Source organism: Alosa sapidissima, chromosome 2, assembly GCF_018492685.1.
Source record: "Alosa sapidissima isolate fAloSap1 chromosome 2, fAloSap1.pri, whole genome shotgun sequence".
In the NCBI taxonomy this organism is placed as follows: Eukaryota; Metazoa; Chordata; class Actinopteri; order Clupeiformes; family Clupeidae; genus Alosa; species Alosa sapidissima.
In genome coordinates this window covers 13809199-13835802 of record NC_055958.1, presented here as the reverse complement: position 1 = coordinate 13835802, position 26604 = coordinate 13809199, and the positions used below count along the sequence as shown (strand labels likewise).

Below are 26604 nucleotides of genomic sequence, written 5' to 3'. Positions count from 1 at the left end.
TAATTTGCACGATTTTGCCTGTAGCCGCTCTACTATCTGTAGTTGTAGCCCCACAAGGACGGGATGGCGCCATCTGGAGTTCAGTTCTTGGCACTGCACTGACTGCAGTCATGGAAGATCGCTTGTAAGATCATAGACATTAACTTGTCCAGCCTGTTGCACAATTTTGCAATTGTTAAGTTTCTTAAAAATTAAGGCAGTATGCGGCGGCAAAATAAAATCAACCTTCTTTGTTTCTTATCTTTCTTAAATTTGACCCAAATGTCCCTCTGCCAAAAAAATACATATCCCACGATGCAGTTCATCAATTACAAAAACAAACGCTGCTCATGCAAGGTATGTCCTACTTTTGCAAGCACCGGTGACCCACATCCAAGATGGAATGACTTCTGTACGTCTTTAAAGGTTGGTTGGTTTTCTGTGTCATTTAGTTAACGAATAAAAGATGCACGTTTAAGGACATTCACTTCTCCAAGTCTGTTACTTTTCACTTGCTGACTGGTGGGTTGGCTAGCTAGCTAGCTAGGCCTATCACTTCAGCAGACGTTAGCTAACGTTAACTAGCGTTGGTTTCAAGTTTAAAGATGATTGGCCTCTTTAATGTAACTGCCTTGTCACTTAAGTAATTCATAATTGTTCAACTGATGTTGAATTTGATTGATTTAGAGAACGACATAACTCTGTCACGGCTAACGTTAGCCTATCCGTATGTCAAGTGCTAAAAACAAATCGGACCTGTCATGACAGTAACGCGGCGAAGCGGCACACTGGCACACTGTTGCCTCGACGAGTGCTTCATGATACTCATGTTATATGTCTGTCTGATGCAGGCTGCAACAGGCGCTGTCCAAAGCATCATGAGTTGCTCCGGTTTGCTGTGTCTGCACCGTGGGGACCTCCATCGTGCGTTGTTGCCCCTCTACTGCACCCTCACCGTCCGTGTCCTCAGCCATGGCCGCCGCATGAGCCCCAGCCTCAAGCAGAGCTACCGCGTATTGCAGCTGCCGGTAAATGAGGACAGCAGCCAAGCCGATGTGAGGGAGGCCTACCTACGCATGGCCAAGCTCTACCACCCGGACTCTGGTGCGCCGACGGCCGACGCGGCTCTCTTCGCCCGCATCGAGGAGGCGTACCGAGCTGTGCTAGCGCACCTTGCGCGCCAGAAATCCGCGTTGCAGTACACCCAACCAGCTGAAGAGGAGGACGAAGAAAAGAACAAAGGCAGTGCTGTTGCCCACCGGCAATATCTCAGCTTCGAGGGGGTCGGCACCGGCACACCCAGCCAGCGGGAGCGCCGGTACCAGCAGTTCCGCGTGGACCGGGCCACGGACCAGGTGCTGGAGTACCGGCGCAAGGAGATGGAGCGTTCAGCGGCGGACGAGGGAGCCATGGTCGAGCGTGACATGCGCCTGCGCAGCCGGCAGATCAAGATCACGCAGGCGGTGGAGAGGCTGGTGGAGGACCTCATCCAGGAGTCGATGGCGCGCGGAGACTTCCGGAACCTGAGCGGCAGCGGCAAGCCGCTCAACAAGTTCGAGCACAACCCGTACGCCGACCCCACGACACACAACCTCAACCGCATCCTCATCGACAACGGCTACCAGCCCGAGTGGATCGTGACCCAGAAGGAGATCCGCGAGAGGCTGGCCAAGTTGCGGTCAGAGCTGCTGGAGGCCCGGGGCCGACTCGGGGAGCCCATGCGGTCCCACGAGCAGCTCCGGTGGCAGGAGCTGTGTGGGAACTTCGCCGTGGACCTGGCCAAGCTCAACAAGAGGGTGGACACGTTCAACTTGATCGTGCCCTTGCTCAGCCGGCAGATGGTCCACTTCAGCCTGAAGAGAGAGGTGGAGCGGGCCTTGAGGGAGGACAAGGAACGGAGGGAGGAGAGGAGGAGGAGGGAGACAGAGTTGAGGCAGATGGAGAGAGAGAGGGAGAGGGAGACGACCCAGGCACGACAGGACGGCAGACAAGGACTGTTGGCATGGATGCAGAATCTATTGAAATAGCTACGAGATACAGACAAACCAGACCACCAGCTCAAGGACGGTTATATGGCACAGAGAGAGCTCTGAGTCAGCTGAACAAGTGAACTGAGCAGTGCTGACATTTATGATATGAAAAAGTGGCCTTTCAGATTCTCTGACTACATGAATACTTTGGGCGGCTATTATACTTCGATGGACACACCTGTCTATTTTACCTCCTTGCGTATTTTAAATAATATCTATTCAAATCACAAATGGATTGGAAACAGTTTGTGTGATTCAACTTGAGTGTCCTTGATTTTTTTGGAGCATGGAGGCCCTGTTGTTATTGACTAACATGTTTATGTGAACAGTGATTTCTATTGAGGCTTGAGGTCCACAGAGACTTCCTGATGAACTCTTACATTTAAGAATGGCAGGGTAACTGTCCAATGCTGCTAATATTACAAAAATGTGTACTGTATACATATGAAATAGACTAAACCGTTAATGAAATGTATTATATGAGACAGATCACATCCAAAATACCTGTATGCTCAAATGCTTTACTCTCAAATGCTGTTTTTGGCATCTGACCATGGAATCAACAACTGAGCACTTTTATAAATAATCATAAACCAGACACACATTTTGTCTATTTATTTTCTGAATGTAATATTACATCACACTACTTTCCTCCTACACAGTGTTAAATTGCATATTGCATATATTTGAACTTGAGTGTATGCTGAGGAGCTGCAACCAGTTCATACACAAATACACACGCTCGCCCAGTTTCCAGTGTTCCCCCCCCCTCAGCCTGGGAGACGCTCCATTGTAGTAGGGTTGGCGATAACCAGCGGGTCCTTCCTCGGGTCTGCCCCTCTCAGCGTCTGCTTGAATGTAAGCGAGGGTGGCGTGAGAGGACTGGCCCAGTCGCGGGCAATATATTGGTGGTACGGGTCCTGGGAGTTCTCCAGCTTCTTGGAGCGAATATAGCTCATCATGATGCCGAAGGTGAAGAAGCTGAACAGTCCCACCACCAGGAAGATGTAGATCATGCCCTGTCCTTGGGCTTGACCCTTGATCTGACCCTGGACCAGAGGCAGGGAGAGGGCTGGGTGGACAGTAGAAGCAGAGGAAGCAGGGGACGGACCCACTGACGTGCTGTTGAGGAACTCCAGGAGAGAGACTAGCAGCGACTGGAGACTTGTGCTGTTCGGCAGTAGCATGGTGCTCTAGAGTCTGTTCCAAACGAGATGTGAGATAAAGCTTAGTCAAGGTGGACAGGATTTCATATGAATTAGTATTAAGCACAGACAAACGTTAGTTCACGTTTCAAATCACATCTACTTTGACAAGCGAATAGAAATTCTAGTATAAAGACCACTTGGAAGATGGAGTAATTCAGTCTTGACATTACTTTCAAAAGTTAAATATCCAGCAGTATAGATTCTTAAATTCTTAACAGTGATCAATAATCAATAATAAATATATGAAATAAAAGATTTACCTTGGTGAACTCAGGAACAGGGTATAAAAGGTACCAGAGTACAACTATCTGCTTGTGCTGTTCTGTGCTGGAAAATCATAAAGGGTCTGACGGCTTTGTGTTCACTATTCTGGGGGAGCCCTGATCCGCCTCCTCCACTCATACACACAAATGCACACGTTAACCCCTGCCTTATGTTTGTCCTTCACATCCCAGGTTGTTCAACCTCCCAAACTGCAGATCCAATCACTGTCATTCTAGCTTCACCAGGATGTCATCAAGTCCTAAGATTTTCATCAGCAGGTTTAATTAAGCTGTAAAGTCAAGGTCATCCCAATTTCATCTCCCTTTCTCCACAGGCATGTTTTTGTGTCCCATGGCTATATAACGTCCAGCAGGTTCTGTTAAGTATAATATGGCTAATAATATTTCTCCAGTTTAACACCGACTGAACGGCTGGTAAGATAAAAGCTTTTCACACCCATTTTCTTGCATTTTTTTTCTGACAGAATTGGTCTCTGTTTTGTTTCTTATCTTTCTTAGCATGTCACCACAACTAATCGGGGATACAAATAAACTACGCGGGCCCTGACCAACTCTTTCATGATATGTGTACATTCAGAATCTCAGTTAAGACGAGATCCAAAACAACACTGTAGGCAGCCTCTCGTCCTGCTATCGGATGAATATTACCGAGTTACCTAAGCCTAGCGTCTGACCTTGAGCCTCACTGACTCAACGGAGGAACAATCGGCTCCATTCAGACAGCAGTGAACCAAGAGATACTGAACTCTTTTAAAAAGAGGGTCGGTAAGTGTTGCGCTCTCCTCCCCCACCGCCCTCAACCAAGTGGGTGCGCGATTCACCTTCAGAAGTCCTCAGAAATCCGTGCGTCACTGCTCCACCGTGAAAGGGGACACAGACGCGTAGGCTATACCTGTGCTTTGATTGAAAAGTGAGAGCAGAAATGTGACTATGAAGGGAATGAATACACATACACATTAATATGTGATTTTATGGAGTTTATTGTGTGAGTCTTAGTTGCATTTGATCATAATCTTGCTTGGATACACCATGTAGTGTACTGCACATCACCAAATCAATGCGTTATTCTTGTTTATGGATTTATTTGTTCTTTTTTTCTTGAAACTGAATGTTAAGAACAGTATACAAAAGGCTTTAAACACATACATACATACATACATACACTCTGATATATACAAACGTGCATTTATAATAGATCCTGGTTTCAGCCCTCAGAGTGCGTAGATTAATTCGCTTTTAATACATGAAACTCCCCAGGACTGATGCAAGGTTTTACATATTGCGAATTAAGTATGGCAAAGACACTTCTCTCACAAAGCATACACCTCGCAGAGTGCCTCCAAAGTAAATTGAGGTGTGCGGGCTGAAGAGATCTCGTCATGTCAGTAGATGTTCGTTTTTGTCAGGCAGAGCACTAACAGATAAACATTATATTTCAGGCACGCACGCACGCATGTTTTTTTTTTCATATTTGTAAAAAAAAAAAGGAAAAAAAAAAGTCAAACTTACATGTCCGAGTTAACATACATTGTGATAAATGGAGACAGGCCATAGAAAAGATGAGAAATCTATACACTTAGCACTCGATGTGGCACAATGGCAAAGAGAGACCTTAAGACACTTCATGGGTCTTAAACAGTCTGCAGTTCTTCACTTAGTTTTCTTCTGCACATCAAATAGCTCAAAAAGCAGACATTATCATGGCAAAAGATATTATTAGAAGCAGATGAATTCAGACAAAATTACCTTCTCTGGCATTTTTACTTGTCTATGTGCATGAACATAAGTGGATAAACACAGTCTGAAATTGCACCATTTCCAGCATCTTATTGGTGTAAACTCGCCAAGGTACATGTGTAGGAGTCAGTCAGGTTGTTACCTACAGCTTTTGTAACCAATGAAAAAAAAAAAGGACACAATGTTATATAACAAACTGTAATTTCATAACCACACCACTGTATGGGGATACAACATGCTCCCCAAAGAAAAACAAAATACATGTACAAGGAAAAAAATAATAACATTAAAGATTCCATGACACAAGACATATCCACCATACCCAGATCAAAAACCTAATCTTTCAATTAACCCTCTAAGCTGATCCCGTCTTCCACTAAATGCATGCAATGAAGACCCCACCCATTCGCCCTCCCAGTCCCGAGCTGTGAAATGGTGGAGATGTACAGTGTGCCCCATTCCCCAACACAGGGAGAGCTGAACTCTGGGCCACCTAGTGGCGAGGAGGACCAACTGCACGCCATGTCAGGCCGTCAGTCCTCCCGTCCTCCCGCCCACCCCCCTTCAGGGCCCCCTTCCCCCGTGACCGTAAAGCAGAGAGATCGGTGCGATGTGATTGGTCGCCCGCTGTTCACTGCGTTACGGGGTAGTCGGGGTAGTCGGGCCGGCGCGTCTGGATGATCTTGGGTCGCGGGCGTCGGGCGGCGTCCGTCTCGTCCTCGCCACCAGAGCTGTCCTGCTCGCTCTCGCACACGTGCACGACCACGCTGGGTGTTGTGGGGGTGCCGGTGTGCAGTTCGTACTTCTCACCTGAAACCCAGAGGAGAAGGCACTTCAAACACAGGAACATGCCATCACAGACTGGTTGTGAACAGCTTATATCCAGTACATACAGTGTGTGTGTGTGTGTGTGTGTGTGTGTGTGTGTGTGTGTGTGTGTGTGTGTGTGAGTGTGAGAGACAGAGCGAGAGAAGGAAGAGGACGAAGATGAGCAGGAAGAGGAGACCAAATGCGCCTGTGTACCTGGTCCGAGTTTGGCGATGGCGCAGAGCAGCTCATAGTTGATGACGGGCGTGGCGTCCTGTGCTTGTTCCCAGCCGACAGGGGGAGACGGAGGAGGGGACAGCAGGAACTGCTTATCTGGCTTGGGAGGCTCCAGCCGCGGGCTACCTATATGCACAGACTACAGAGAGAGAGAGAGAGAGAGAGAGAGGGAGAGAAAGAGAGAGAGAGTGAGAGAAAAAGAGAGAGAGATTTCCATTTATTCATCTTTACAATTCATTATTAACTAGCACACGGTGTGGATAAGATATACATTTCAGCAGTTTATGCTACCAAGGAGGGTTTGGTGCTGGTGCTGCTTTTTCTTACCAGTCAACGTAAACACGACAGAATGAGAGCGAGAAAGAGGAGAGAGAGAATGAGAGAGAGAGAGAATGAGGGAAAATGAGACAGAAAGAGGGAGAAGGAGAAAGGGGGAGACAGAGAGGGAGAGATGGAGAAAGAGTGAGAGAGAGGGAGAGAAGGAGGACAAGTGAGACAGAAAGAGGGAGAGAAGGAGAAAGGGGGAGACAGAGAGAGGGAGGGAAGGAGGACGAGTGAATCATACATGTACTTGGGGAAGAACAAGCAAAACGCATGGGGAGGATCTGAGAATGAGAAGGACAGGGAGATAAGCAGAGGAAGCCACAGAAGACCTCAATCATCAATCAAATCATCTTCCATTTGCTTCCTTTCCAGGTTGTGTCTGTTAGATGCCCCACTAAAAACGGGCAGTGGAAAGAATTACTCACGCCCAACACACACACACACACACACACAATAGAGACAAAAGGCATTCAGGCCTCCTCCATGGCAGTGATAAAAATAGAGCATTTAGAAGCAGCGGTGATGCCAATGGCGATGGGGGGGGGGGGGGGGGCCTTCATCACTCAACTCCGACTCTGCCGTCTCCAACACTCCATTTCCTCCTTTAAAAGGTTACGCAGATTCCATCTCCAAGCCGAGGGAGAGGCTGAGGTAACGGCGGATTCTCCGTGAGCTGACTGGTATGTTAAGTGAGGGAGACTTTACAGCGCATTACAGACAGGCAGGGAGCCGCTGCATGGGGGGGGGGGCTTTTAACAGAGGGAGGTCAGGGCTGGTTTTATCTAGCTGTCTATCTTAAGTCTTAATCTCCATATCGTTGTCCTTGGGAAGCCAATAACAATCTTGGTCATCAGTGACGTTAAGGGCATGAAGGATAAACCTGTGATGGTCTGGCTAACGCTTTTCCCTATGCAGAGACAACAAGGAGAGCCATGATTAAAATTTGACGAAGGCTGATGAGGCTTAAGAAGCACAAGGTGAATGGCAGCCATCCAGAGCCACAGAGAAACTACAGCTGGGATCTGAATGTGAAATGTGAAATTGAGAAAATAAATATCAACTCTTAAAACAATTAACCTTCATCCTCATACACAGACCATCTGTAAGGGTAAGCCCACCCTAAATACAGTACACTGCCTCGTCATTTAGATATCTGTTAAGAGTTATCTGCCAAGTTATATGCAAAGTGTGATTCTGTGTATATGTTCCATGTCTTTTTGTGTCTTTGTTGATGTCCTGTCATGAGCACACTGAAGCAAATCCCTCGCAACTTGCACTTGAGTTGTATGGCAATAAAATATTGAATCTTCAAGTGTCATCTTGTGTCCTATCCTGAAATGAAAAATGAGGGAAATGAAAATTGAGCGGAAGTATGTAGGAGGGCGGAGCCTCATATGAATAGTCTGTTGAAGCACAGCAAGGACAGGTGTGTGACTCAGAAAGCAACACTAAGAGCATCACACGGAGCCAGGTGCGGGCATCATTACTGTAGTTCTGCATCTTGCCAATTACATTCAGTGGCCTGATGACCTCTGCCAAGGGGGACATGTTCTCGGTGCGCTGTCTCTGCGTCCGTAAGCGGGGTTATGCAAAAGGACTTCCACTACACATGGTGGGAAGGTGTAGCGTGTAGCGTCACAGAGGAACCCTAGAGTCCTGTCTCACACACACACACACACACACACGTACGTACGTACGTACCTGGGCGAAGTAGAGTCGCACCTCCTTGCCATGGAAGTCGCTCTTGTGGAGGGCAGCGCGGGCCTCGGCGGCGGCCAGGGCATCGCTGAAGTTGATGCGCACGCGCCGGAAGCTCTTGAAGAACTGGAAGGTGGCCTCGGGGTCGAAGGAGCGGAAGAGCTCCTCAAAGCTCGCCTGCAGAGGGACAAGGCAAGAGGGACAGATGAGAGGCTGGCTCCAGTTACCCTTAACAGGGCAAGCAGGCCAGGGGAAAGGGCTTGTGGATTTGGTCAAATGTTGAAGTCATAATTATTTATATAAATTGATTTTTCAAATGTATAAAAGCCCTGCCAATGCCTGAATTCCAGTACAATGTCTAAGAACTTTAAGTCCTGCATCAAGCTCTAAAACAAGCAGATTAAACACACGCACACACATGTGACCAATGACACACATGGTCTCTGCAGTAGGCACTGTGAAAAACACAGGTCTAAGTATAAGTATAAGTATAAGTATAAATACTCTTTTGATCCTGTGAGGGAAATTTGGTCTCTGCATTTATCCCAATCCGTGAATTAGTGAAACACACTCAGCACACACTGAACACACAGTGAGGTGAAGCACACACTAATCCTGAAGCAGTGAGCTGCCTGCTACAGCAGCGCTCGGGAAGCAGTGAGGGGTTAGGTGCCTTGCTCAAGGGCACTTCAGCAGTTCATACCGGTTGGGGTTCGAACCGGCAACCCTCCGGTTCCAAGTCCGAAGCCCTAACCAGTAGGCCACGGCTGCCCCATAGGTCCACACACTCACACCCAAATATGTTCATGTGAAACCTCCAAAACCACAATATTGAACACAAATAGGAGGAAGTCACACTTCCTCATTCAGTTGCGATTCTACCTAATGTATGTGAATGGAGAGCTGTCCAAAGGTAAGTTGGGACGTTTTGCATGAATAGACTGACATATCTGTCCCTCTAGAGAAGCACAGAGTGTCTGTAAAGGGAAGGGCTGTGACGCACACACACAGGCACGCGCACACACACATGCGCACACACACGCATGCGCACACACGCACACACACACACACACACACAACTAATTTAATACGGCACCTAAAATTGACCGTGCCCAAGAGTCCGTTACGGAAGATTCCGGTTACCACGGCAACGGGGACAGATAGGGGCGGCTCGAGTCTCTGACATGGTAAAGGGGACAAGTGGGCAAGATAGAAATGGAGAGAGAGAGAGAGAGAATGAAGGAGAGAGAGAGAGAGAGAGAGAGAGAGAGAATGAAGGAGAGAGAGAGAGAGAGAGAGAGAGAGAGAGAGAGAGAGAGAGAGAGAATGAAGGAGAGAGAGAGAGAGAATGAAGGAGAGAGAGAGAGAGAGAGAGAGAGAGAGAGAGAGAGAGAGAGAGAGAGAGAGAGAGAGAGAATGAAGGAGAGAGAGAGAGAGAGAGAGAGAGAGAGAGAGAGAGAGAATGAAGGAGAGAGAGAATGAAGGAGAGAGAGTGAAAGAGAGAGATGAGAGAGAGGGTGTGCGTATGTTTTACAGCAGTCCGCAAAGCATGAGTCACTATGCCGAGTGTGTAAGAGTATATGCCTCTGCACGCAGGCATGCACGTCAGGCTGTGCATAGCACAAATTCAGTTCTTTGCTGCACTGCAAAGTTTTCTCTTTTTTTTTCCATCTAGCCTTCCTTTAAAAATGAGGGCAGCCATTTTTTTCCGCTCTGAATCTTACAGTCAGTGCCAAGCAATCGTGGCATAGAGCCAAACACATATATGCATATCCACAGCACACACACCACACACTCGCACATTCATGCACAAATACACACACACACACACACACACACACACACACACCTCTTAAACAAGCTCAACACAAGTTAGAGTGATTCACTGCAATTGATGACTCTTCAGTTGTGCAATTAAGGCATTGACTACAGAGCCAATCACCACCATCACCACCACCATAATCATCCTCTGCATCCTCTCACTGTCATCAATGCCGTTACCATCCATCATCAGCCCCACCATAGCTGTTGTAATAACTATTATAACCACCGTCATCATCAGCAACACTTTTTCAGCATCATCACAGCGGTAGTCTTCATCATCATCACCACCATTGTCATCATCACCTTAATTAAACCGTACCTGTGACCCCCCCCCGGAAAAAATATTTGTTTTGTTTTCTGCATGAACACACTTTCACTGACCATGTTATCAGGCAGTTCCTGCAGCTACAGTTACCCATGTTTTGCATATGGAAAATGACCATAAAGCAAACCTCACATAGGCCTGCAGAGAGGAGAGCTCAGCAGGTCTGACTAGTAACCTGTAGTGGTTGATGTTTCAGCAAGCAGGCAAACCACAGCCTACAGTATGCCTTCTGTATCTGCACACCAAGGCTATAGGCTCCACTCCACTCCTGAAGATTGTAGACCACATCCACATAACAATCAACTGTGGCCAGCACTCCACTGCAGACTATCCTTCATTGACATTAAAGACAGCATGATCGACGTCTACTGATGCATCTCAAACTGAAACCAAATTGTAGATAGACATCACTCAAATGTGTCCATATGCTATGCTTAAGGAGTCAGTGGTATCAAGAATATAAAGTGAGTCCCAAATCCTGTTCAACTATGGGATGCTTTTGATGGATGAGCAGGATGAAGGCTAACTCAGGAGCCACTGCAGACAGAATGACTCTAGAAGAGCCATTTCAGACTACACTAGTGGTCAACTCCAGGACTACTGGACTACAGTGGACAATGCCACCATAGCAAACACCTGTTTATGAAAAGATGGAGTGAGTGACACAGAAAGGAAGAGACATATAAGAGACAGAAACAATACTGTCCATCAGACAGAATCAACACTGCAACTAAGACAGAAACAATACTGTCCATCAGACAGAATCAACACTGCAACTAAGACAGAAACAATACTGTCCATCAGACAGAATCAACACTGCAACTAAGACAGAAACAATACTGTCCATCAGACAGAATCAACACTGCAACTAAGACAGAAACAATACTGTCCATCAGACAAAATCAACACTGCAACTGAGACAGAAACAATACTGTCCATCAGACAGAATCAACACTAGCAGAGACAGCAGCAGCAACAGTGACGGCAGTACTGCTGGGCTGGATTGTGGCTGACCCAGTTCTGTCGGCCGTGGGGCCAGTGCTCCTTACCCGGGCCTGGGGCTGGTTGAACATGTCAGGGTCTTCCAGCGAGGCGATCAGACAGAAGCGGTTGCACTTCATGCTCTTCAGATGCATGCTGGGAGATGTAGTGCTGGCGGCGGTGGCGGCAGCGGAGGTATGACGCAGGCCGATCTTGCGCAGCAGCAGGTGCTGGACCGTTCGCAGCGGGCAGCTGGGCCGGGCGCGAGGAGCGGGCCTGTTTGCCTTCCCCAGCGTGAGTGACCCAACGGGTACTGAGCCCCGGTGAGGAACGAGAAGCCTGCTCTGAGAGCGAGAGACGCTGGTGGATGGTGAGAGAGAGGCTCTGTGGTAGCCACCTCTCGTGTGTGTGTGTGTGTGTGTGAGGCGAATATAAAAGAGACCCACACACACACAAAGTCCTCTCCTCTGCCTATCGGTCTATATCAGTTGTTCTTTGCAGTCCTTTTCACAGAGTGGCCTTCCTCTTTCTTCAGTATCTGCAGTTCCTCTTGTTTGCGGCTCTGTCAAAATCTCCCCGTCAGGCGGAGAAGACAAACGCTGTCGATGCAGGAACCTCTCTCGGTTCTGTCAACCAGAAATAGGTCAAGCGGTTCTGAAAGCCGGTGTTCTAAAGCCTTGGAGCTAGACTGCTCTGAAAGCGCTTCAGTGGGGAGAAGATGAGAGGACAGCAGGATGTAATCAGAGTGGGATCTGCGGATACCTGTTCAAAAGAACGTTCCGGAAAGGCAGACTGTGCAGCGTGGCGAGGCTGTGCTTCAGCAGCAGAGTTTCTAGTCTCCTGCTTATGCTGCTGAGGCAGCCTTTTATACCCCCCCCCCCCCCCCCCCTACACAACTCCTCCCCCAGACCGACGCAACCAGCTACAGCAGCCAGCTCTGCCCAATTAGGGAGGGACCTGCAGCCGCATGGCCACTCCCCTCCCCCTCCACACGGTGCTGACTAATCACACAAGCACACACACACTGCGAGTGAAAGACAGCGAGAGGGAAAGAGAGAGAGAGAGAGTAATAAAGAGGGATGGAAAATATGTGCCATAGCCCTCCCCACAGCCCCGGTCCAGCTCCAGTTCTGTCTGTGCTCCACTTTGACACACTGGTTCTGCTCTGCTGGAAACAGCTCTGTTCCTGCCAGCTCTAACACACACATTCCCTCTCCCTCTCCCTCTTTTTCACACACACACACACACACACACACACACACACGTACGTACGTAACTCCACCTCTACTATTCCCTAACATTCTATGTCTCTTCTCTCTCTCCTCCCCCCTCTCTCTATCACCCGTTCCTCTCTCTCCCTGTCATTCTGTGTGCTGGATGGAAAAACTGGCTCAGCTGAGCTGCGCTGCGCTGAGGTGAGGTGAGCTGAGCTGAGCTGGGCAGCTGCTATCAGAGCTCCCTGCAGCATAGTTTCCATGGGTGCTTATTCCCTTCCATCTCTCTCTCTTCCCCCCCCCCCCCCCCCCCCTCTCTGTCCCTCTACCCCCTCTCTCTGTCTGTCTCTCTTGCTGTCGCTCCACAGCGCAGTGCACATCAAAGGGCCATCATCATCACCCACAGCACAGCACAGCACACACACGCACGCACGCACGCACACAGGCACATGCATGCGCACACATACTGTTTATAAAGCCTTGGAATGACAGGATAGTGAGGAGGAGAGCCAAGGGCAGTATTAACTCAAGGTTAAGGCTCTTGCCATCTGCATCTGTGTCCCTGTGCCCCCCCCCCCCCCCACCCCTCTCATGGGTACTCTCACTGCCTTGTGTGTGTGTGTGTGTGTGTGTGTGTGCCCCCCACACCCCTCTCATGGGTACTCTCACTGCCTTGTGTGTGTGTGTGTGTGTGTGTGTGTGTGCCCCCCACACCCCTCTCATGGGTACTCTCACTGCCTTATGTGTGTGTGTGTGCCCCCCACACCCCTCTCATGGGTACTCTCACTGCCTTATGTGTGTGTGTGTGTGTGTGTGTGTGTGTGTGTGTGTGTGTGTGTGTGTGTGTGTGTGTCCCTGTGCCCCCCCCACACCCCTCTCATGGGTACTCTCACGGGTACTCTCACTGCCTTGTGTGTGTGTGTGTGTGAGAGCGTGTGTGATGTGCATGTGTACTGTGTGTGTGTGTGTGTGTGTGTGTGTGTGTGTGAGCATGTGTGATGTGCATGTGTACTGTGTGTGTGTGTGTGCGCGTGTGAGCATGTGTGATGTGCATGTGTACTGTGTGTGTGTCCCTGTGCCCCCCCCACACCCCTCTCATGGGTACTCTCACGGGTACTCTCACTGCCTTGTGTGTGTGTGTGTGTGTGAGCGTGTGTGATGTGCATGTGTACTGTGTGTGTGTGTGTGTGTGTGTGTGTGTGTGAGCATGTGTGATGTGCATGTGTACTGTGTGTGTGTGTGTGCGCGTGTGAGCATGTGTGATGTGCATGTGTACTGTGTGTGTGTGTGTGTGTGTGTGTGATGTGCATGTGTACTGTGTGTGTGTGTGTGTGTGTGATGTGCATGTGTACTGTGTGTGTGTGTACTGTGTGTGTGTGTGACGTGCATGTGTACTGTGTGTGTGTGTACTGTGTGTGTGTGTGATGTGCATGTGTACTGTGTGTGCGTGTGTACTGTGTGTGTGTGTGATGTGCATGTGTACTGTGTGTGTGTGTGTGTGTGTGAGCGTGTGTGATGTGCATGTGTACTGTGTGTGTGTGTGAGCGTGTGTGATGTGCATGTGTACTGTGTGTGAGCGTGTATGATGTGCATGTGTACTGTGTGTGTGTGTGTGTGTGTGTGTGTGTGTGTGTGATGTGATGTGTACTCCAGTAGCCAAGGCCTATAACGATACAATATGGCACAGGCCTAGTGTGTCCTAGTCTAGTGTATCTATTCTGCTGCTATTGGTCGGTTTAAGTGGCATTCAGGTATCAGACGTCAGTCTTATTTTTACCCGCATTGACGTCTTTCCCTTCCACTCAGCCAGACACTGTAGCTAGCTAGCGCTCTCTCTCTCTCTCTCTTTTCTCCTGAGGCTTGATCTCTCTCTCGTTCTCTCTCCCTCCCTCCTTCTCCATCTCTGTCTCCCCCCTCAAGTGATTACAGACCTTTGCCCATCAGCACCGCTTACTCCCACCCACTCACTTTCTCTGTCCTGTCGCAACCCTTAAAAAAAAGCTTTCTGACAGTAAACACAGTGTGTGTCTTTGGATGTGGATGTGGATGTATGTATGTGTGTGTGTGTGTGTGTGTGTGTGTGTGTGTGTGAGTGAGTGAGTGTGTGTGTGCGCGCGCGCGCGCAACAGCATGCGAGCTGTGTATAGCCCTACAAATGCATGAGTGTGTGAGTGCAGTCTTGTGTCTACGTGCTCGAGAGAGAGAGTGTGCGTGAGCATCAAAACCATCAACACAGACAGACCTTAACACGTGCATAAACATACATGGGTACACACATTGCACATGTACACTTACACACACCTATACACATGGCATTAGAGTATTATGGTATATGTCAGACATATTCTTTCCTCATGCCATCATCCTCATACAAATCATTATCTATGCCATATTTACTTGTGCTTCTTCAGATAGTGAATGGCCTACAACCTGCTTCACAACTACAAACACTGTATTGTACAAATAGTCGTACAGCAATTTTATTCAAGTCTCAAGTTTATTGTCATGTACTCAGTAAAAACACTCATTGCTGTTAGCAGTGCCACACAGACTTGCACTTTATGTATGGTGTTTGTATACTAATTTATTGCTTGTATATTGTGTATTTTATGAAAATAAGCACAATGTGCGATTTATTGCAAGATATGTGACATTTGTTTTAGACACCATCAGCCACAACCAAATTCCAAATAAAGACATTCAGAACATAATTTTAAAGGATATTGCCCAATGCCTGTATAACAAATTCTTATGGCCATTAAATGGTTCGAGAGTATTAACAGGGATCACTGACAGTGATTCATTGTGCGTTTCCTGCAGCCTTACTATGTGGTTACCACACATACTTGGAAGTTGAAGCAGTAATTCATTGTGCAGCTTGATTTTGGATAGGCGTTGTGCTGATAACAATGGGAATTTGACTCTAAAGACACCATTTTAAAATATAGGATGGCCAACCCTTCACCACAGCCCTGTGTGTTAACAATAAATAAATCTGCTTCTGGTTCTCATGTACACTGTTCATATGCGTACAAACAACTGTGTTTAGGGCTCTGTGTCTGTGTGTGCGTGTGTGTGTAGCCAAGTCAGTGGCTGACTCTGCACATTGTTCTTGTGGAGGCCAGGCCACTGTTGACAGAGTGGAAAAGTGGAAATATGATACCAAAATAAGAGAAGGGAAAGAACGCAGGACGGAAAATGCCAGCAGCAAGAATGTGTGTGTGAGTGTGCGTGAGTGTGTGTGTGTGTGTGTGTGTGAGCACCGTGTGAAGTAGCTAAACCATGACTGCCTGAGAGGTGCAGAACCGGCGTTTATGACAAGGACCATTTTACGTCAGACACGAGCGCTCCTAATCTAGAACTGTGCAGCACTTAGAACCGCTGACACCAGGCCCTCAGCAGCGCAGCTCCCCTTCCCCATTTCCCTCCCTCCACCCCAAACAACACTCGGAAAACTCTGGCGTAAACACAGGCCGGCGGTCGCGTCCGCGCCTGGGTGGAAACTCAGAGGGACCTGTAATCTCCGACAGACGACGCCCAGCCATTTCTTTCTCCCACAGCAGAGCACACTTAAACACCCGTCCCAGGGATAATTACACAGCAGAGCTGAAGCCCAGCTTTCCACTGGAAAAACTGTTGGCGCATACATGCACAAATAAAACTTCCAGTACGAGCTGTTGCTTCATTAGTAGAGCATGGTTTAAGCAGGGCATGGCCTTGAACCCCAGGGGAGGCCAAGTAGGTCAATGTTATGACACAGCTGTTAGTCACTTTACGTGACCTTAAGAGCGACACAATTGAGATGATGACTTGAAATGATAGCAGCAGACACAAGTAAGGGAAGAGATTTTGAAGGCTGGGCAAATGTAAAAGTACCAAAATGCAAAGACTAAAATGCAAAATATTTTGTTCAAATTTCCATAATTTGTTATGGCTTGAACCATTACCCCTAAAAGTGTAGGTTTTTGAACATTCTAACTTCCGCAACAATTGAAGGTTCTTAAATTCTATGTTGAATTCAATGAACCCAGATATTCTTTAGAACGTTAATTTCCCAACATTCCGGTCATACCGGTGTGACGGTACTCCTTTAAGGGTTAAGTTAACAAAAAAGCTTGTCAGCTGACTGGCTATAAGAGGCTGGAGGACCAATGGTGAAATTACTGTGGAGGCTTGTGGAAATGGAGTGCTAAGGAGATTAAACAACAGCCCTGCACAAAACCCTATTGTGAACCAACATAGGTTACTTTAAGCATGTGTGTTGGTCCGGTAAAGCAAAGAATTAGCTAATCACCACCAGCTAGGTGATGTCACAATAGAGAATGGAAAAGTTCTAAGCCTGGATTCCAACTGTTCCAAGAGCATCCAGCAACACCCACCGCATTATGGAATACTGACACAGTTTCAAAACATTATCCAACTTATCCAGTCCTGGGCCAAGCAGAGAGATAATTCTACATGACTGATCCACGCCAGCCAATGAAATCAACAAAACGGCCGTTGCCTGGAAACAAAACTACTGAAGGACTGGAGTGGAATCATTACATAATTTGTTGTAAAAATCTGGTGTCTAAAATTAGCTTTATTTTGAATTGTAATTTACCAAATTTGCATGAATTCAGCCTCCCTATACACCGAGCTGGTGAATGAAAATCAACACGCTACAGCTGTCCATGTTAATTTCAGACATCTGTCACCAACTGCAGGGCGTTACCCTCCCTAATGCCTCAAACCTGACACCACCACCATCCATTTTTACTAGCACATTGCCCAGTCACTGTATCAGACAATGGAAAATACTAGCCGTTAATTTCCATCAAAGTTTACAGTCTTGGTTTATGGGAGGGTGGTTTGTTTTGGTGAGCAGTTACTTAATGTCGCGGCAGGCACTTGCACATCAATGACTAATCTCCTCCATGGAATCTTTCTCTCTCTTTGCGTTTACCTATAACAACCTCACGTGCTGATCAGGCCAGTCATGTGATGTGCGGTCTAAGCAATGGTGAGTCACAACGCGCATGCAAAACAAAACAATACAATGAAACATCATGCAGAATAAGAGTAACTAAACCAGCAAGGTGAAGAATGCCTGAAACAGAGGTCAACCGCGGCAGACATACATGAGATAGAGATATATATTGGTCTCTCTCTCTATATATTTACAGAGAGAGAGAGACAGAGAAGAAAAAAAGACGAAGTGTAAAGTCAGAGGATCTAAACTACTGGCCTTAAAAGGGACAAACCAGAAAGAAAGAGAGAAATTGCCAAGAAACAGACAGAGAAAGAAAGAGAGATGTGAAAGAGGGAGTAGTCTATAAATGACTGGCAAAGTTAGACATGCAAGCGAGAGAGTGGGCACTTCAAGAGAGTGGCCTTCAGGACCAAGATATAACACAATGACACATCGCTGCGGAATGAGCCAAAACAAAACATTTGCGCACACGCACACAGCTAACAAAGCCCACCGCTCTCCTTTGCTGAGCCATGTTTGGTCAAACTTTTCATTTTTACTGCACCAAGAGCCTGTAATCGAATGCAATAAAAGAGACCCAGCAACACACACACGGCATCTGTGGCACACTAGGCTTTCTTATTTCTCTGTGACTCACTGGATGTGGTTTTTCTGTGTTCTTAGCGCTAACGCTAGCTCTCACTGCCTGAACCCCAGCTGCTCAGCCGGTTTGTGCGAGACGCAACAAAAAATTCTTCACTGAGTCAGGCGAATGCTCTTATGAGCTAAGACGTCCATTTTTCCATTCACTAATCACACACTGGGCTGGTTTATGACAGGGATTGTGTGTGTGTGTGTGTGTGTGTGTGTAGTGTAAGAAGCATGTGGACTCACCCACTGTCAAAGCACTGGGAGAAATGGAGAGAGGAGAGGGAAGAAAATGTTTTTTATAAAAAAAAAACCCCATCTCCTTCTGGGAGAAGATGAGAGGCCTAGTCAGAGAGAGAACAGTGCGGAATGTTCCGTCATGAGATTCCTCTGCTGTGCCGCACTCCTCCAGAGAGCTGCTCCGGGCAGAACCCTGACCCCGACTCACTCGGCCAGGCGCACCCAGCCACCCGCTGGGGTCATGCGACAGCGTCTCAGGGTCGGCCCTGCGTGCTCCCCACTGTGAGACACAAACACAGAGACCCGGATCCCCTTCCTACTTCACCGTCCACCTCTTCCCCTCCTCCACTGACCCCTGAGTGGAAACACTGGCTAATGGAAAGATGGACGGACACAAACACGCAGGGTTGTGTGGTTCTGAGGGTCAAGTGGTTGCTCAGTTTGACTGAGACTGAACAGAAAGTAATTATGTAACAGAGGTCGTAATTCGTCCGCCGATCATGGCCCTCGAACCCGCCACCTCGACACACACCAGCATGGGAATCGAACGCTCTAACCACTGAGCTAAAAGCCCAGGCTTCCAACTCAGCAGTTAGAAGCGTTCTTAAGGTTAGGGGTGTGAGGATTTACACGCGCAACTAGCATGCTAGCTCAGTTCAACTCTGTTACAATTAGTCAAGTCAAGTTTATTTACATAGTGCATTTCATACACAGAGGTCATTCAATGTGCTTTACATAAACAAAAGCAAACAGTAATAACAAAAGGGGGGGGGGGGGGGTAAAGAGAGACTGTATCAGCTGTGTATGTCCTGCACCTCACAGCACTGTGCAGACACACAGACACGCACACACACATTCACACATAAACAAACACAGACATAGACACACACACACACATACTGTATACATACACATACACACACTGAGAGTGCATGATAAATTGCACTGAAGTCCAGGTCCAAAGTTCTTGAGTTGTTGTCTTTAAGTGTTTACTTTTGGGAGGTTAGGCTCTGCGCTGCGCCTCCGTTATCTTGGGAACTGTGTGGGCGCTGTCGGGTTGTTACTGCCACAGTGCGCTGAAAATAATGCCACCAGATTGGTGGACAGGAGGCGGCGGTCAGTGAAGTAGCACAGAAAAGAGAAAAGAGGGAGAAACGCAACGCAGCTCAGCTTGCACATGCCAACAGTGTGGGTCCACGCTGAGCAGTTGGCTGCTACTATGCCACTGTGGCAGCTCCACGGGGAGGGAATGGAGGAGACACGTGTGTGTGTGTGAGTGTGTGTGTGTGTGTGTGTGTGTGTGTGTGTGTGAGAAAGAGAGAGAGAGAGAGAGTATGTGAGTGTGTGTGTGTGTGTGTGTGTGTGATGGGAAGATAGAAATGGCCAACATGAATGAATCAGTGACTGCATTTGTAGTGTCCACTTGAGAGAGAGAGAAAGAGACAGAGAAGTGTGTGTGTGTGTGTGTGTGTGTGTGTGTGTGTGTGTGTGTTTGAGAGAGAAAAAGTGTGCTGTGTGTGTAAATGATAGACAGTAATTACACAGGGTTACACTGGGGGGTCTCTGTGTGTGTGTGTGTGTGTGTGTGTGTGTGTGTGTGTGTGAAAACAATATCTGTATGTGTAACAGAGACGTGTGAAAACAGTGCTTGTGAGAGTGAACGAGTGATTCATGCTAAAGCTCTTCCTTCCTGTTTCAACAATCTACAAGGACACCTCAGTCCAGTTGATAAATCAGCTTCCTGCTCAACGGTGAGAAGGGCTGCTGAGCCGGTCACACATGCACTCGCTTGCACGCACACACACACACACACGCACACAAAGAATGTCACAAGATCCATTTTCCTGCTTCTTACTGTAACAACACATTCATTCTGTGTTTCCACAGAATACAGACTTCCTGGCTATTCTGAGCCCAAGAACAGAAAGAGTGAGCAACTACACACACACACACACTATTCCACATTCCTCCAGCTGACCATCTCTGTGAACATTCAGTGGAACACAGAATGGACTAATGGAATGAAGCCGACTACACCCACATAGCTAATGTCAAAGCCAGCCATTACGTATAACACATACAAAGCATTTGGTCTCACTTTATTTAAATAGCCGTCGTTTTTAAGTGAACCAATTAAGGTACTAGGGTTGATAGACTTGTTTAATGATGAGGTTGGCATCATGGTTAAGGCTAACGGACAGAACGTTTAGAGGTTGTTCACTTGAAGTTAACCAAATATGTTTGGGGGCAGCCGTGGCCTACTGGTTAGCACTTCGGCCCTGTAACCGGAGGGTTGCCGGTTCGAACCCCGACCAGTAGGCATGGCTGAAGTGCCCTTGAGCAAGGCACCTAACCCCTCACTGCTCCCAGAGCGCGATTCACGGATTCGGATAAATGCAGAGACCAAATTTCCCCTCGCGGGATCAAAAGAGTATATATACTATACTATACATATACTAATACTATATATTAGTATATATACTATATGTCATTATATATGTATGCTTTAGTTAGTGATGGCTGATGTGATGTTTGAAAGGGGCAGTTAATGAATAGTGATGCATCATTTTAGTGGATGAATGAGAGACAGACAGACAGATGGAAAGAGAGAGGAGGAGTGGGAGCCAGTGGTGTAGTCTATGTGATACGCAGGACTTAAAAAGCATCACAATCTCAGTATACCCACTCAAAAGGCATCACCATCTCAGTATACCCACTTAAAAAGCATCACTATCTTAGTATACCCACTTAAAATAGACAAGGATACGTATTCTAACATTTGGGGTTGATTACAGTATACCCACTACAACTAACTGCTACATCACAGTATACTCACTACAGCTAACTGCTACATCACAGTATACCCACTACAGCTAACTGCTACATCACAGTATACCCACTACAGCTAACTAGACTAGACCACTGGTGGGAGCCTAATGAGAAGTGACGGTGCAAGAGAACAAAGAGTGTTAGGGAGCACTAGCCACGTTTGGACACTTTTAATCTGATTGAAAACAGAATAATGGCTCAATCGGAATATAAATTCTCGTATAAACAACTGAATTTTAATAAAAATGCCTGATTAGAATTAGAATTTCAATCCGAATGAAAGAGGTGGTGCATTCCGTTCCTAATCTGACTGAACAGCCATGTATACGGCCAATCGGATTGCCTGCGGTATCTTCTCAAGGAAAAGTAGGCAACAACGGCAATTCCGATCAAAGATTCTAAAACACTTGAGAGCTCCTGATTGGAATAGAACGTACCCCATGTAACCAGACGGCACTGATTTTTCAATCGGAATAGTTTAATCGGAATGACAACAAAACTGCACATGTAAACCCACCTATTGTTCAAGTCTCAGTCAGCTGATATACAACCACAGAAAGCACCGAAAAGCCTTGGGCAACCAGAGGCTCACTGGTTCCCACTTCCCAGCAGCGGCAATGGCAACAAAAGACTCAGTGTGTGTGCGTGCGTGCATGCAGAGAGTGTGTGTGTGTGTGTGTGTTTGTGACTTCTCTGTGAAGACGGGCTTGTTAAATGGGCAGTTGTGTGGGTAGAAATAAGATGGCATGACTGTGACAGCCCTTACACAGGTGTGTGGGAGTCGACAACAGGTGAATGAGATGATGTCTCTTGCCCTCTAGGTTTGACATTAGGCTAAATTACACGCACCTGTTTGTGGTCTCTGGCACATACTGCTCGGCCAAATCATCTCCACACACACACACACACGCGCACACACACACACACACACACACACACACACACGATGCAGCCAACACGCAGGTGTGCACATGCGCTTGTAAAACCCACCAAAACGCAGACGCACGCACACAGACACAGATTCCCTTGAAGGGTTTAAAATAAAATTCCTCCATTTACTAGTTCCAGGTAAATTCCCTTGGGAACTTTCGACATCACATCTTATGTTCAGGGTGCAAAGCTGCATTGAACCACTGCACATCCAGCAGCGTCCAGCGTCCCATTAGATCAAATCTAAAACCGGACATTGGGGCGATGACAGGCCGTCTATAGAAGGCTAATTAAGCCAGCCCCGATGGAATTTACCACGCAAGCGTCGGCTTAAATATGGGATCACTACTACTACTCGCCTGAACGACAACAATACACACTGTCTGGATATGCAGGACATCACGTCTCTGTCAACAGCAAACAGAACATTCACACAATGACATGTTGCTAAAAAAGACGGTGACAAGTTGCTGGCTTAAGCTTGGGCTATTTAAGCACTGCTCAGATTGATGTCATAGTCATATTTCTCATTCAACAGGCTATGCTCTGTTCAATGACAGAAAGGTCTGGGTATTCTTGTGAAGGTTTGTGAGAGTGAAGTTAGCACAAAAAGATACATCTGAGGTGCGTTAAAATTCACAAACATAGGTTTTGAAAACTTGCAAACAGTTTGAGGAGATAGTTCTCTGCAAACACATTGGAGAGTTGGAGGGAGGGTTCTCATTGACATGGAACATTTAAAACAAAATGGTTCAAATGTATCCATTCAGACAAACATGTTCACCATGAACATTTGACTGTGTTCCAGGAATTTGAACGCACCACTGATCTTGTTGAAGCAGGCCACAACAATACACTTTGTGTCTTCCTACTGCTTGGGGGAGAATCTATCTGCTTCCACCTGTACTTGTAGTCTGCCATACAATACTTCTATAGAATCGGCCAGCCGCCCACAGATGAACGTCACCACAGAAACTGAGGTTCATACAAAGAGATGTTTTTATCAGCCAGTGGACAGAAAAAAAGTCCCCCATGTTGTTAAGAGGCTTTGAGGCTGTCTGGCTCTCTGGAGTGAGATGATGACAACAGCGGCCAGCAGAAAACCCTTTGAACCACGACAAATCTCCTTAATCACCACACACACACCAAAAAAAACTCTCTCATTGGCGTCATCTTTTCTCACACACTTACTTACTACCTTACTATGAATAGCCAGAAGAGGTCAGCTGACTGGCTCAATCTGGTTTCTGTGGAGGCCAGTGCTCGGTGGAATTTCCCCCTTTCTTACGTATTGTGGTAAAAGCGCTCTCATTCCAGCAGCCTAATCTGCCCATGCATGCAGGGCTCTAGAAAAGAGAGCCCCAGCGTTCATGACAACAACAGCCGCGTTGTGTCTGTCCCTGGTCCGCACCTCCTTGACGTGAGGTTGTTTGCTGCTCTTGGCACAACACAACACACAGCAGCAGAGGAGTGGAGTGTGTGTAGATGAACTGCTGCCGTGACCTCAACTTCATGTTTACATCATGGAAGTGTCTCAATGAATGGGAGAGATTGGGCTATTTTTTAATGCTCATCAAAGGCCTATGTGAATGTCTTGCATGCTATCAGACTACACTAAGAATTAATACATTCATCACAAGTGGCAAACATTCGTTCAGTGACATTCTAAAGTAGGCCTACAGTATGTCATGCCAATCTCAGGCATAACCTATATTTTAACATCCGCTCCTTATTTCATCAATGAGACGTTGCTAAGCATTCTAATTTCGGTCAAAGCTAAAATGACAAGCAGCTTAAAGAAGAGTTTTTTACTTTAGGTGTAGTTGTCAGACTCAGTTTGTTTCACTTGAGCTAGCCTACATTTTGTTGTCGGCAGCTCCACCGTGCTCTGTGCACCCACACAGGCAGAGCCAACCTAACTTTTGGCCACCCGCCCACCGAGTCCGGCTGACACCACCTGCTGTCACCCAAATTAAATAAAACTCACAGACCTCCTACACAAGAAACCTCATGTTGCCTTAAGACATTAAAAGAAATGGATACGTTTAACTTTCAAAAACTGCCCCACATCTTCTAGCAGCTGAGTTTAGGGACTGAATGTCTCATTTCTTCTCCTCTATGGTTCTCCCTCTCTCTCTCTCTCTCTCTCTCTCTCACTAATGGATCATAAATTATTCCATAGCTCCACAGCCTCGTTCAGATCTTGGAATGTTTCCACTGCTGCCAAAATGAGGATCTGTCTTTTCCTCCCCTTCCCCCTTCTCTGTATTTTTTCCACATTCTTCTCTCCATCCCTCTCTCTCCCACAGGGAAAAAACTTTATCTTTCCTGCTGACAAGGCAGGTCCAACCACTATGGAAACCATTTCCATGTGAGTGTCTTTTCAGTCTGTTCAATCTTGGTGCTACTGTAGGACAATTGTTGGCCCTGGCTTATGCCAGGGAATGGGTCTATGTCTTTGTCTCATACACATAGGCACACACATCTTCAGTTGCTGGGAAAACCAGCTGGGTGTCATACTAAGCCAAACATCCTGGTAAAAAAGTCCTGACCAAGTCATCTGGGCCACAAACAGTGGAACAATGGTGGCAGGACAGACACTCACAGGGTCATGACCTAGACACAAACCTAAAGTATTTATGGTTTCCATGGAAAAGCGGTGATACTTTCCATGCCAATGTGGGCATGAAGTTATTTTGCAAAATTAGTACTGAAGCCACTTGTAGACTATGATGCAGGCTTAACTATGCTTGAACTGTGAATTTTCTAACGTAGTCTTTAAGTGATGTTGGTAAGAGGACGACGTTTTCTTTTTTTTTTATTAGACCTACTTTGCTGACTGACGTGTAGCCTATATTGGGTTATAAACATATCACACAATGTAATCATAACATTTAAAAAAATATTTCTGGCCCACACCCCCATCTTACAAGCAAATTGGCCAGTTATGGTTTTCATAGGCTCCAGTACATGTCACCGGGCGCAATGAGTCAGACTAGCAAGTTTGAGCGGGCAACAATAGCAGTAATCAGGCCATCACAGGTTAGCAGGTGAACACAGGTGTGTAATGTTGATTTGTTGAACACAAGAAGCGACCCATTTCAGTGAAGGTCAAGGACCGTCCTCGAAACGATCTTGATTCGTATAAAACATGGCGTGCGGTGACCACTACACGGCAAATGCAGGATCTTTATCGATAAATGTTGACGTGCACTTACTTTCAGACTGTGATTACTGAAGAGCTCCTCGGAAACTTTGCAGGCGACCAAGGCGTTGGGGAGGTCGGTGAATTGCACGTCTACAGTGGCCACTTCATCGTGGCTCGCTTGTTCCATGGTGAATGTCGCAATGGTCTTCAAGCTATGATAGACCACGTATAAAGTTGCTCTACGGGATTTACTTTAACTTCTTGACAGCTGTGATGCAGCTATATTTAGAAACACTCCTCTGAACTAGCTAGCATGCTAACGTTAATTGAAGACAGCAAACGAAAATGTTAGCTGATGGATCTCTTTTTTACAGCGGATAATGCATATTTAACTCGCACTTATCCTACCATAATGACAATGAGCCCACACAGCACCATACATGACTACACATATATTTATTGGTTCACACAACGGTGCTTTATCGACCAAACGAAGAGACCACCGAAAATATTTGCTGTCATCAGAAAAACGGAAGAGAAAAGACAACTGTTTTGACTGTTGTTCGTTGATGACTTGGTAAGCGTTTGGAAATAAAATGTTTTGCTACTGCCACCTGACGCAATGGAGGTTAAATACAGGTCATAGGCCTATCTGACAAATAAAAAAACAGAATGCTAGTTATTATGTCATTGACTCATTCATTGTCATGAGTTCATATTTACAAATAGATATAACTGTAAAATAGCCTATAACATAAGGTAGGGCTTTTCGGTTGATTTTTCATTTCATTATGAATTTCCCATAGCCCACTTCTTTTGGGATGTTAATTACCCTTGAACTCAGCCTTGCTGATTTGCAAGGTTTGTTTGGTACTTGTAGGGTACCAAAAGCAGTGGAGTGTAGGCCTAGCCTACTGTTTTGTTTGTTTGTTTGTTTTCGCATGAAAACATAGCTTCTACTGGTATTCCTGTAACTAATATTGCAGCCTGAAGAGACCTCTAGTGGTGGTGAAACAACAACATGGGGAACAAGTGGCCGACGCACATTATAATTATCTGCATTATAATCCATTTCAGCCTCCCCATGTATAGGCCTTGTATAGGCTACTCTAATCAGTAGGAAATGCTTTTGCATTCAAATATATGCATACTGAAAGCAGTTGTGAATCTGTAGAAATTATATGTCTAGGCTGACATGATTCAAGAAAAA

General features: G+C 46.6%; 4 protein-coding genes across 6 annotated transcripts in view; 2 read left to right on the top strand and 2 right to left on the bottom strand.

The window, feature by feature from the left end:
* Window positions 1-857: 857 nt before the first annotated feature.
* On the top strand, window positions 858-2607 carry dnajc28 (DnaJ (Hsp40) homolog, subfamily C, member 28). The gene has a single exon (XM_042076244.1). The coding sequence runs from the start codon at window positions 858-860 to the stop codon at window positions 2004-2006; it is 1149 nt and encodes a 382-aa protein (XP_041932178.1). The 3' UTR covers window positions 2007-2607.
* Window positions 2608-2658: 51 nt separating this feature from the next.
* LOC121695690 (potassium voltage-gated channel subfamily E member 1) lies at window positions 2659-3555 on the bottom strand. Its single transcript, XM_042076759.1, has 2 exons — window positions 3478-3555; window positions 2659-3209 (listed from the first exon to the last, which is right to left on the bottom strand). Exon 2 carries the CDS (start codon window positions 3194-3196, stop codon window positions 2780-2782), a length of 417 nt encoding a protein of 138 aa, XP_041932693.1. The 5' UTR covers window positions 3197-3209; window positions 3478-3555; the 3' UTR covers window positions 2659-2779.
* Window positions 3556-4463: 908 nt separating this feature from the next.
* rcan1a (regulator of calcineurin 1a) lies at window positions 4464-25870 on the bottom strand. 2 transcript variants are annotated; one of them, XM_042076561.1, is made up of 4 exons: window positions 25465-25870; window positions 8308-8481; window positions 6262-6421; window positions 4464-6048 (listed from the first exon to the last, which is right to left on the bottom strand). In XM_042076561.1, the coding sequence occupies exons 1-4, from the start codon at window positions 25579-25581 to the stop codon at window positions 5870-5872; spliced, it is 630 nt and encodes a 209-aa protein (XP_041932495.1). In that variant the 5' UTR covers window positions 25582-25870; the 3' UTR covers window positions 4464-5869. The 2 variants fall into 2 exon arrangements, with proteins under 2 accessions (XP_041932495.1, XP_041932502.1); XM_042076568.1 differs by lacking the exon at window positions 25465-25870 and adding an exon at window positions 11503-12281.
* The window catches only part of cnga4 (cyclic nucleotide gated channel subunit alpha 4), a 19948-nt gene continuing 15669 nt past the window's right edge, over window positions 22326-26604 (top strand). Inside the window, exons 1-2 of one of the 2 annotated variants that reach the window (XM_042075819.1) lie at window positions 22326-22384; window positions 24556-24617. The gene's annotated coding sequence lies outside the window, so the exon portion shown is untranslated. Of the gene's footprint in view, window positions 22385-24555; window positions 24618-25893; window positions 25972-26604 lie in introns of those variants that run through there. The other variant, XM_042075809.1, reaches the window with a different exon arrangement.

Bases quoted from the DNA above. Each gene is read 5' to 3' on its own strand.
- dnajc28 (XM_042076244.1), top strand. From the start codon at position 858: ATGAGTTGCTCCGGTTTGCTGTGTCTGCACCGTGGGGACCTCCATCGT.
- LOC121695690 (XM_042076759.1), bottom strand. From the start codon at position 3,196: ATGCTACTGCCGAACAGCACAAGTCTCCAGTCGCTGCTAGTCTCTCTC.
- rcan1a (XM_042076561.1), bottom strand. From the start codon at position 25,581: ATGGAACAAGCGAGCCACGATGAAGTGGCCACTGTAGACGTGCAATTC. The intron at 8,482-25,464 runs GTAAGTGCACGT...GTCCCTCTGCAG, and splicing joins TCAGTAATCACAGTCTGAAA to GCGAGCTTTGAGGAGCTCTT. The intron at 6,049-6,261 runs GTACACAGGCGC...TCTGGGTTTCAG, and splicing joins CATCGCCAAACTCGGACCAG to GTGAGAAGTACGAACTGCAC.